Below are 10,977 nucleotides of genomic sequence, written 5' to 3'. Positions count from 1 at the left end.
AAGGGCCAAGGGGAAGCGAAAAACATAAGACTAGACTATCTACATCATATATACCAGGGGCGAGGCCACCTTTTACAAAGGCTGGTCAACTAACCTCCCTGGGTTGCAGCCCTTCCCCGGATTTCGCATGAACGCAAAATGCTTTGTGCACGCTACCCTTTTTAAGAGTCCTTTTGACCTTCAATCAATCTTCCAGGAAAACTCGATCAAGAGCTAAATGTAATATAGCAAGGGCCAAGGGAAAGTGAAAAACATAAGATAAAAGAAAGTAACAAAGTTTACAAACCAACCAAAATACACAAGTGTATATATGATGAGAATGGGAAGAGAAATACGACTCCACTTGCAGATATTTTTTGCCTAAAGGCAAGAGGGTTGATCCATAAAGCAAATGATCAAAAAAGGGGTTGTTGTGTTGCTGATCTAAGTTTGTATGCATATCCCTACGTACATTAACGCGCGCAATATCAGACGAAAGACCAATTGATGAACATGAAACATATACAATGGGGATCTTCTTCTTCATTCAATACTTTCCAAGCTACTGCTCTCTCATACGATATTGGCCTTCCCATACTCGACAAACAGATGCCGCCTTGAAGACAAGCAAAACCCTGCAAATAACATACGATGCCCAGTTTAGTCAAGTTTAACGGTACTTGGAATTACAACATTCAAGGGTAAGTACGTACAAGGGTTTAGGTTATATACACTGACAACAAGAATTAGTATGCTCTCAGTGTAATTTAACATTTGATCTGGATTATCAGATTAAACAGTTAACTTAACCGATGGTGTAAAAATATTATACACTGTTAGTACACAAAACTTAAAGACTCTAAGTAGAATTAATTCATAATGTTGGCGTGCAGTAACAATCATGCATCTCTAAGTTTTTCATAGAGAGGGATCAATTAATAGTAGGAACATCGATAGAGCATGCAAAGGGAGAGTCATACCATAATAAGAATTTGCATACAATAATTGCATGTCATGTTGCAGTTCGATAATTTTTTCCTATGAATCATATTTTACAGTTTTATTTAAAGGGAGTTCTCATCTATCCCTCATATTGGAGATTAGAAAAGGTAAGATGTTACGTCCCTTCCTCCAACTCACTTAACCAGTTGAGTCTTAAAATTGCCACTAATTTTAGGAGTCGATGCATGCTGAATATGGAAGATAATGTTTGTTATCTAGTTACAGAAATCACCTTTTTCTTTGCTGGAAAGGGAAAATGGAAAGGAGAAGCCGGGTTTGGCCGAGTACATTTTATCAATTATTTTAAAAACTTAGAATTTCATGGGCAACAAAATCTAATTGTGTATGTCAATAAGAGATTCTAAAAATGACAGCTCATCATGCAAGTTGGTGCAATATGTCAGCTACAAACTGGAAAGGTAACAGATTGCTTGAATGTTCATACAGTCGTACCAAGAAAAAAAAAACGTTGGTTTGGAGATAAGTAGAGGAATAAATGAAGGAAATTACATACTCCCTCCGTTTCAATTTATGTGAACCTGTTTGACTGGACACGAAGTTTAAGAAAAAATGAACACTTTTGGAATTTGTGGTCCTAAACAAATCAAAAAGGGGCCCAAAGTATTTGTGTGGTTATAAAAGCTTCTCATTAATGGTAGAATTATAAGTTTAAGCTAACCAAATTAAAAAATGGGTCATTCTTTTTGGAACGGACCAAAAAGGAAATAGGTTCACATAAACTGGAACAGAGGGAGTATCATATACCGTTCAGAAAAGCAAATAATGGACATACCTGCTGCATTATTTGAGGAAGCTCAGAGAAGAGTGCCTTTCTTCCGTTGTCGTCAAAAATCTTTTCGAGAGTAATATCTTGGAGGGAGACCAAGGTGGTTTCTAGCATGTCAAGTCCTGCCTCATTTGCAAATGTGAAAACTGGCAATGCCTGCCATCAAAAGTTCATGTCAAGAAAACCATTAACACTTGCGAAGCAAGAAGCGGAAAAAACTACGCTTCAATGAAATTTTTTAAATATGCTTCAAGTATAATTCTTCCAGGAATCAGATGGTAAATCTTAAACTGCAACTTATTTGAACTTTATTAAAATTGGAGATCAAATTCTTAGTTGAATACCTTCAAAGAACAACACATCAGAGCATCTGAGTGATGCCAAATTTCTTTAAGGATGGATTCACTTCCTCCGCTAACAGATTTGAGCAGCTCTACACCTAAAAAGAACCTGTAAGAGAAGATAAAATATAAGCATTGATACAAGGATAGAAAATATTCACAATAATAGCCCTATTAACTCTCAGATTAAAGGGAAGAATTATAACATAAAAAGCAATTTATGTTAACGATATTAGAATCAGTCAGATTGTTCGAGTTGTTGCTAGATGCACATAAGTCAAAAATTCACATTAATATATCCTTACTCTATCCTCTCACTAATACATCAGTATCTACTCTTTGAGGTAAATGAGGTGGCTATCCATATAAACTGAGCAACATACCTATAGCTTTGACAGACCCAACGGGCAAGCGTTTGTGCTTCAGGTGTGCCAGGTGGAGACCTTAGACCCGGGAGAGAACCAAGCCGAGATGGAGAGAGTGCCAATGCAACCCTCTGAACAGATGATATGATACTGCGGACATATTGCCGTGCCATAGCAGCTATGTTTTCTTGAAGATGGATCTCAAATGCAAATTGAAATGCTATTGTCATAACTGATTTTGTGCTACCGGAGTTTTTGGAATAATCGCCATTTGGTCGACTTCCAGCCGGTCCAACCTCAAGAGTCGATGCAAGATCTAGTGTGCGGTTTGGACTAGAGGCGTCCTGCATTGATTTGAGAAATAAATTACCAAACTCTTGCAGAAAAAAAAAAGTTCCAGATTGCATTGGATAACAAGTACTCACTGCCTTGGAGTCCAGAGGAATGATACGAAAACCAGAGGGAAGAAGAGGAGCATCATCAGCAAAAGAGGCATCAATAGGAGCAAAGACAAGCTCCGCACATGTTCCGACAGCGTTCTCATCCACTCCACTACAAAGCTGTGCATTTGAAAAACAAATGATCTTTTAAGCATTGGGGTGGCAGAAAGTATAGTATATAGTAGGAAGCATAAACAACTGAACAGCAGATTGAAGACAGTTGGGACTATTCAATTAACATATACAAATGAAGCATCTCCAACCATAATAGTGGCCAAGAAAGTAAACATACTTGCAAAAGGAAGATGTCACCAGGCATTATCATATCATCTTGATAGTGGCCAATGCTTTCAAGTCTTATCACCTCCATAAACTGTTTTCAGAGGCAAGAAATATTAATAATATATTAACCTATAAAACATAATCTATGCACCCGCAAAAGGAAAGTATGAGGGTTTCTGGAAAGATAGTGGAGATAAATGATAATTCCTAACTAATTACTTGCCTCTTCATGTTCAATAGTGTGAGCCAGTGGAAGAATGATTTGTCCACCAAAACTTCCAGTTCGAGTGACTGGTATGCTGCATGGACCAGCTTTAACTGCAGCAGCTGAATAGGCATCAATCCCAGAGTCTGCCCATTCAGAACGGTGTTCCCGCAAGAACCTTAGCAGAATCGCAGGAGGTACGTTCTGCAACAAACGGAAGCGAGATGATGAAACAGAACACAGAAGCATTCGAGAAAACTAGGATCTTCACAATTATGTTTTAGAGAATGGCAACCAGACTATGTTTGACCGCATTCTTGGGCCCGCACATAATAAAAATACTACTACAGTATTATTTAGTCTTACCATAAAAAGAACTTAGAAATTCTTACAGAAAGGGAGCCAAAAGTTCATCTAATAACAAATGGCATAACCTCTAGGGTATTGCTAATACTGACCACGGTCCAGAAGTTCATGGAGCTATTACAGATTGAAGTATGGAAAAATACCAAGCTGAAGTTTCATTACCCATTGCATTAGCATCTCGCAGGACCATTTTTAGACAGTATTTTAATTTGCTTATTACACCAGAATGTTAATTTTTCTCACGCATGATCAGAGAATTTACCTAATCCTAAACTTGAATTAAGAACTAAGATATGATCCTAGTAGAATTTGGAAACTCTCCTCCACAAAACAGATTTTAATAAATAAATAATAAGAAAAATCGACCCCAGGAACTATATATCACGGCTACACCAAAAACATATAAGCAGTTTTAGTTATTAATATACAACTGGAAGTTGCAGATTTAGATGAAAGCATTTAGTTTTCATTTATCACATGACTTCTCAGAAAACTTTAAATTTGTAAGCCATGTGGAAGAATAAAATTACAAATGGAAAAACATTCCTGAGATATATAGCCAGAGCCATTCACATAGTTTGCTCAAATCAAATTGGCCAACAAATTCGTACCTGTAAGAGCATAGATGCCTTGGCACATAGTACAGCGCTGCTCATTGATGGAAATCCATTGGCATAAGAGATATTTGCACCCATCAATTTGCTGGGTGATGAGTTGACAAGAAGTGTAACATCATCTATACCATCACTTTCAAGCATAGACCATCCCTCATCGGTAAAACCATTAACAGCCTCGTTAAAACCCCTTCACAATGCGAATTAGAAGTTCAGTCACAAATAGAATAAAATTTTAAGATGTTTTCTTTTTTAAGATGTAGAGAAAACATCAGGAATTGAAACACCAACTTGCTCAATCTTTGACCAAGTGCGCGCAAGGCTGCAGGTCTTCTTCCCCAACCAGTGACAGTAGGATGAGAAATTTCTTGAGAAATCTGTCTCAGGTGACGTAATGCCTGAAATTTGTTATATTGAAGCAATAATTAGAAAAAGTTTAATGAACAGCAGTATCGCAACTAAGAATCTTCCGTGAACATTGTTCACATTTCCAAATTTTATTTAAAAAGTTTTCAGAAGTACATTATCAGGCTGAAATTACAACTAAAGTTAATTGAAAAGCGGATAATAAATTAAGAGAACTAAATTTTACTTATGAAGAACGATATCTGAGCATAAATTAGACCTACCGCCATTGTTGTCCTCTGCGACAGCACTGTTGATGACTCATACAGTGGACGCAATACTTCGGGAACACTCCAGGGCTGGAAAAGATTATTAGCAGCATTTTGTCAGAAAATTGAGAGGGAGAAGAAGAGTCTTATGTAATCAACAAATTAACACACCTCTAGATCCATATGGTCAACTATGTGAATGATTGAACCACCCCCCTCACAGGGTCGTATCAGATACCCACTTGGAAGCAGTTCTGCTCTCACAAAATTCTGCACCGGTGGCATGCTAGGACCATTCTGAGTGTTGTTCAGTGATCTCTCACATACCTAAAGTTGAAATTTGAGCAATTCATAACATAAGTTAACAAGGAAAAATGGACAGTTATCATTTCTTATTTGGTCAGTTTACAAGGAATATAATAACTACTGACACATACCACAAGGCTACCATCTTCCATAACAGAAGTATACCGCATTAACCAGAAGTCACGAGCTGGTGCCAGAGTAGTAGGTGCGTAGAGCTGAAACAAGTTACAAAAGTATATTCAATGAAAAATTGTGACACACACATGAACTAAAGTAGGACTGGATATGAATTTTCTAAAAGTAACCTGCATGTATAGCAACTCAATGGTTCCACCGCTCCCAGTAGACATCACATTGAGAACATCCACAGCTCGGCAGTCACGGAACCATGACGGCCGATCTTTAAGGATTTCAGCAACCTTGATTAAGGAAAAGCACAATTACACCTTGAATTCCAATAAAAATATTGAATTGACCAAGTTATTCAGGATGACACTTACTCTTGTAGGCTCTAGACCCACAAGGCCACAAGCACGTGAGGCTACTCCTGAGCAACTATGAGAAATAGCAATGATTCCAATGGAATCCGGACCAGGCTGCAATCATAAAAGAGAGATATTCTTAAAGATAATAATGACATAATTTTGTGTGCATATATAGCGATTATGTAATTAAATATGGTACACGTGATCAAATCCTCTAAAGTGTCACAGGTAGAGATTTATCTCAAAAAGCAAATCTTCTACCGATGCGATGTATTGATGCAATTATGTAACGAGAGCAGTTAAAACTTAGATTTTTGAGGAGCTTGACAACATAAGTAGAGCAAGACGGATAAGTAAGAAATATCTTCATATTTTAACTAAAACAAAAGTGATAATGATTAATTGATGATTAAATTAAGAGAAAGAAAGCAAGAAAATTCACTGCAGAGTGGATTTTTATCATGCAGTTCTTTCTGCCAAGAGATTTAAGACCAAATAATAATGCAAGTAAGTAATGCCATGAAAGCGCAAGTTTAAAACATTTATTATTAAAGAACTGTGAATAAAGGAGTTATTTACCTAGTTAATAAATCTTTAAACAACGTTCCAAAAATTTGATCATCACTTCTATAAATTGAAAGATAGGAAAGGGAACAAACCTTCATCCCAGGCATTTGGACCCACTCCACAGCGGTTCCAGTGGCCTTTGATAGAAACTCTGTTAAAGTTTCCTCTGCTAAGGACAAAAGTCTGGAAAATATTCATATATCATTAGACATGCTATGGAAAATAATGCAAAAAAAAAAAAAGGAATTAGACTCAGAAAACGTGTACTTACCCCGCAGGGCTTGCATCCCTTGGTGGACGCTGAGCGGCCAAGTTTTGTTGACCACTCGTCACCACAGATTCACAACTATTGTTGTCTGTGGTGGTAAGGGCTGCCTGCAATATTGAAGTATGACAGTTAGGATAAACTAAGTCATCAGGAAAACAAAGAGAACGAGACTATTACTGCTCGCATTTACTCTTTAAAATTGAAACATCGAGTTGTATTGACAAAATGAAAAGCCAGATACAAATACAGGTTTTATCTCTCCCGCGGACATCATTGTTTTCTAACATTCACCACCCAACTAAATAAAAATGTAAATTGTTTAGAAATGCCATAAAATACATCATATGCAGATTCTTGCTTCTATAGGTAGCATTTCTAGGTTATATATTTCTAAACCAATTCTTTTCCTTGACCTTCTAACTAATCAGAAAGAGTTGCCATAAGCAAAACCCAAACCCCAATCTTTAAAAAAATCCAAGAAGATTTTCAAAAAAAAAAGAATAGATTGCTTACAGTTTGAGTTTGTTGGCGGAAAAAGCTATTCTCATACACCAACTGTGAAACCTGCTTCTGCAGCCTATCATTTTCCTCCATCAACAGCTTATTCATTGCTGTCAATTTTCTGTTCACGGCTTGAAGACGCGACGATTCTTTACGTTGTTTCTCTCTACATCTGCATTTACACAAACACAATTCCGTAATCATCTGAATAATTCAATAGAATAAGAATGAAATGAAAGCAAAGCAACTGTTGCAAAATCCAACAATTTAATTTAGTCGGATACCTTCTATTTTGAAACCAGACTTTGATTTGTTTTGGCTCGATGTTGGACAGAATCGGACACTCCCGAATCAGCTGCTGACGACGGAGTGAACTGGGCTTTGGACATTCATGATACAATCTCTCCAAAGCCTCAACCTGCTCAGGAGTGTACCTCACATATTTCCCATTGTCCATCCCCATTTTACTGTCTTTACAGGCCGATGTCACCGCCATCATAACTTCAATAAAAATCAATTTTGAGAACCAAAATAAGAATTATTACATAACAAACAGAATTCAAAAGACAGAGTTCCCCTGCTTCATCTTCATTTCCAACACCTTGTATATTACAACTCCTTACTCTCTTTCAACAAAATTCTCCAAATTCTTATAGTATACCACTAATTCCAAATTCAAAATTATCCCCACTTGTTACCAAACCATCAAATAAATATTTATACTAAAGGAAACATAAAGAAATCTTCCTTGGTTTGCTACGAAGGTTGAAGAAACTACTAAAGCTTTCTACAATTCCGCACAATTAAATCCTTTACCTTTTATGCTTTTTGCAGATAATTTGAACACTTGCAGTTGTACAAACTTGACAAAAAAATTTCAGTCAAATGATAAATAAAAATAATATAAACAAAGGATTTAACAGCTAAATCCCTTCCTACCCACTTAACCCCAACAAACTCCTAACATTTCTGCATGTGTATATATAGATTATAGAATATAACTATTATATATCTATATATGTGAATACAAAGACAGATACAACTATTAAATATATTAGTAATATTTTAGAATCCCATGTGAAAATGAAATGTTAAGAAAAAAAACATTTGGATATGCAAAGAAACTTGTGTCTGAAGCATAGAAACTTTCAAAGCCTTAGAAATCAAGAAATGTAAACACACAAAGATATTAGTAATAGACAAAGACGAAGAAATTAAGGGGGGGACAAAATACACAAGATTTGCTACCTTGTAAAATTTCCTCTCCCAAAAAAATAAAATCTGTCGTCAAATTCTCAGCCACTTCCTTCAAAACCACGCAGTAGTAGCGTCAAGCACAAAGACATAGATCTTTCATCATCGGATCACGGTCCTTACCAATTTCCCACAACTCTAAACTCAAGAAAATATAATAAAAACACAATCTTTTTTTGTAAACCTATCTTTCTCTATGAATTCAAGAACCAATATTATTACTATACATACAAGAATGGGAAGGTGAGTGGTCTTCTTTATATATTTTTCGTATGTATATGCAAAGGGAAGAGTTTAAAGAGAAGTGGAGAAAGAGGAAACAGAAATGGGAAAGACCATTTTGGTTACTTTGCAAATAATCAAATGGTGTTTGCTGTTGTTGCTAAGTAGGGGTATTAGTATTTCTTTTTGGTTTTTTTTTTTAATAAGAAAGGAGAATTTTTTTTTTNATAGATGTGTTTAATAGGTTAATTTCCTGTGGGATTCGACTCCGGACTTGTTAACCGGAATATATTTGCAATGACCGCTTTGTCCTTTTTATAAGGCATAGTTGGGCGTGACCAAATTTTGGCGCCGTTGCCGGGAAAATAACGGTGTTATTAATTGCAGCTAAAAGAACTTAGCAACCGCAATTGCAGTCCCTCAGATACAAGCAAAATCATTCCAAATCATAAATAACATGCTACATTTGGTGCAGAACAAGGGACTGTTCTCAGGGTCATACGTTGAAGATCCTCAGCAGCATCTGAAGAATTTCTTGTCGATATGTGCCACACAAAGGCAACATAATGTNGTTATCACAAGCAGCACTGAAATGGCATTGGGCCAAAACTAAAGCCCAATTTTATCCAGAAAATTTACTGACCCTTGAACAATAACGCTGAAAGGTAATTTATTGTCGGCAAAGAATATAGAAAGGTTATAGCCACTTTAGGATTCCCTTTAAAATAAATGATAGACGAGACGAGCCTCGCCAAATAAAACACACAAATTGCGGGGCCCTCATTAATTGCTTATATCAAAATATTTAGACTTCGGGATGTGCCATTTAGCGAATTTCATGGCTCCCCACACAGTTAATAAACGCGTAGCTACTTTAGGCGCGCATTTTAAATAAAATCACCTTCCTAAACACGGGTGCACATTTACGTGACCAAAATCCAAATCTCAACAAAGTCGAAATGTGTTAACAATCACGGGTGCACTGGTGCGACGTGGTTTGAGGCGCATTTCCACGACGTTGCAATTCGTTTAAAAATCGAATGAATAAAATAAAAGCGGTTTACTAATAAAAGCACATAAGCTAGGGCATATTTCGAAATCAGATAAAATCAAATACAACAGTTGAGCGACCGTGCTAGAACCACGGAACCTGGGAATGCCTAACACCTTCTCCCGGGTTAACAGAATCCCTTACTCGGATTTCTGGTTCGCTGACTATTAACAGAGTCATAATTTCCTCGGTTCGGGATTCAACTGGTGACTTGGGGCACCTTTAATCTCCCAAGTGGCGACTCTGAAATCTTAATAATAAGTCCCGTTCCGATTGTCACTTCAAGTTGGAAATAACTCCCTTTATTATACCCTTCCGGGGTGTAGTGTGAAAAAGGAGGTGTGACATATCAAATATTTGTAAAAATAAAAGTATATACAAAAAAGGGATAAAATTTAAAGTCTAATCTAGAAAAATAGTTAATTTCTAAGTCCCCGGCAACGGCGCCAAAAACTTGTTGCGGCCAAACGCACACGCGAGAATACACGGTCGTCAAGTAATAAAGTGACTAAAAGTCGGATGTCGATCCCACGAGGACTTGTGATTAACTATAAACTAAATTAGACTATCCTAATTATCTGTGCAAGAATTAACCCTAGAAGTAATTGATTCTAAACTAATTAAATAAAGAATATAAATAATGAACTTTAAACAGAGGAAGAGCAGATTTTTATGATATCAATGTAATGAAAACGATCTAGGGTTATGGGCTATCTAACATTCCTATTGTATTCTTCAATTGAATTGACTAACTAATTTATCTAGTTTATTGGTTGACAGGGTTAATATTGCTCATAAGAATCTGTCGACTCTTACTCGCCTATTCAAGCTAACCTAACTCCTATATGTCTATGGAATTAGAATCAACAAGAACACATTTATAATTCCTGTAAATCAACCAAGCAAGGCAATTAGGTATATGTCTATCCTAACCGCGAATCCTTTCCCCGATGCCCAGGTTCAAGAACTTGCTCTACTCAATCCTATATGCAATCTAGAATTCCCACTTTCGAGTCCAACTCTAGATTCGTAGATAGTATTCAATTGGTGATCAAACAATCAAATAATTAAGTGCAGGATTGAATAAATAAACCAATATGATAAACTAAGAAATCAAAATCAATATCCGAATAACAATAGTCATGAAAGAACCACAACCCTAGAACGTGAAGTTTAGCTCCACATAGACATGGTAGCAAAACAACAAATCATACAGAGAAACATAAAAAGACTAAGTTGGTGGAAGAAAAGATGAAACCCGGCCTCCACGGCGGCTCTGTGCTTGTGCTTTTCTCTCAAAAAACGTCCTCCTCCCTTCAAAATACCGT

General features: G+C 36.6%; 1 protein-coding gene across 1 annotated transcript; it reads right to left on the bottom strand.

Moving 5' to 3' along the window:
- Positions 1-240: 240 nt before the first annotated feature.
- On the bottom strand, positions 241-8,758 carry LOC109243778 (homeobox-leucine zipper protein ATHB-15-like). Its single transcript, XM_019410767.1, has 19 exons — positions 8,371-8,758; positions 7,407-7,623; positions 7,135-7,294; positions 6,625-6,728; positions 6,446-6,536; positions 5,802-5,897; positions 5,607-5,720; positions 5,433-5,516; positions 5,167-5,322; positions 5,011-5,085; positions 4,673-4,779; positions 4,379-4,571; positions 3,420-3,605; positions 3,207-3,287; positions 2,900-3,034; positions 2,493-2,818; positions 2,113-2,218; positions 1,775-1,924; positions 241-614 (listed from the first exon to the last, which is right to left on the bottom strand). The coding sequence occupies exons 2-19, from the start codon at positions 7,619-7,621 to the stop codon at positions 468-470; spliced, it is 2,526 nt and encodes an 841-aa protein (XP_019266312.1). The 5' UTR covers positions 7,622-7,623; positions 8,371-8,758; the 3' UTR covers positions 241-467.
- Between the last annotated feature and the right edge of the window lie 2,219 nt (positions 8,759-10,977).

This window comes from Nicotiana attenuata, unplaced genomic scaffold (assembly GCF_001879085.1).
Source record: "Nicotiana attenuata strain UT unplaced genomic scaffold, NIATTr2, whole genome shotgun sequence".
Lineage (NCBI taxonomy): Eukaryota > Viridiplantae > Streptophyta > Magnoliopsida > Solanales > Solanaceae > Nicotiana > Nicotiana attenuata.
Note: the sequence above shows the minus strand (reverse complement) of the source record. Positions and strands in the feature narration are given on the sequence as shown.

Bases quoted from the DNA above. Each gene is read 5' to 3' on its own strand.
- LOC109243778 (XM_019410767.1), bottom strand. From the start codon at position 7,621: ATGATGGCGGTGACATCGGCCTGTAAAGACAGTAAAATGGGGATGGAC. The intron at 4,572-4,672 runs GTTGGTGTTTCA...CGCATTGTGAAG, and splicing joins CTTGGTCAAAGATTGAGCAA to GGGTTTTAACGAGGCTGTTA. The intron at 2,819-2,899 runs GTGAGTACTTGT...AAATCAATGCAG, and splicing joins TTCCTCTGGACTCCAAGGCA to GACGCCTCTAGTCCAAACCG.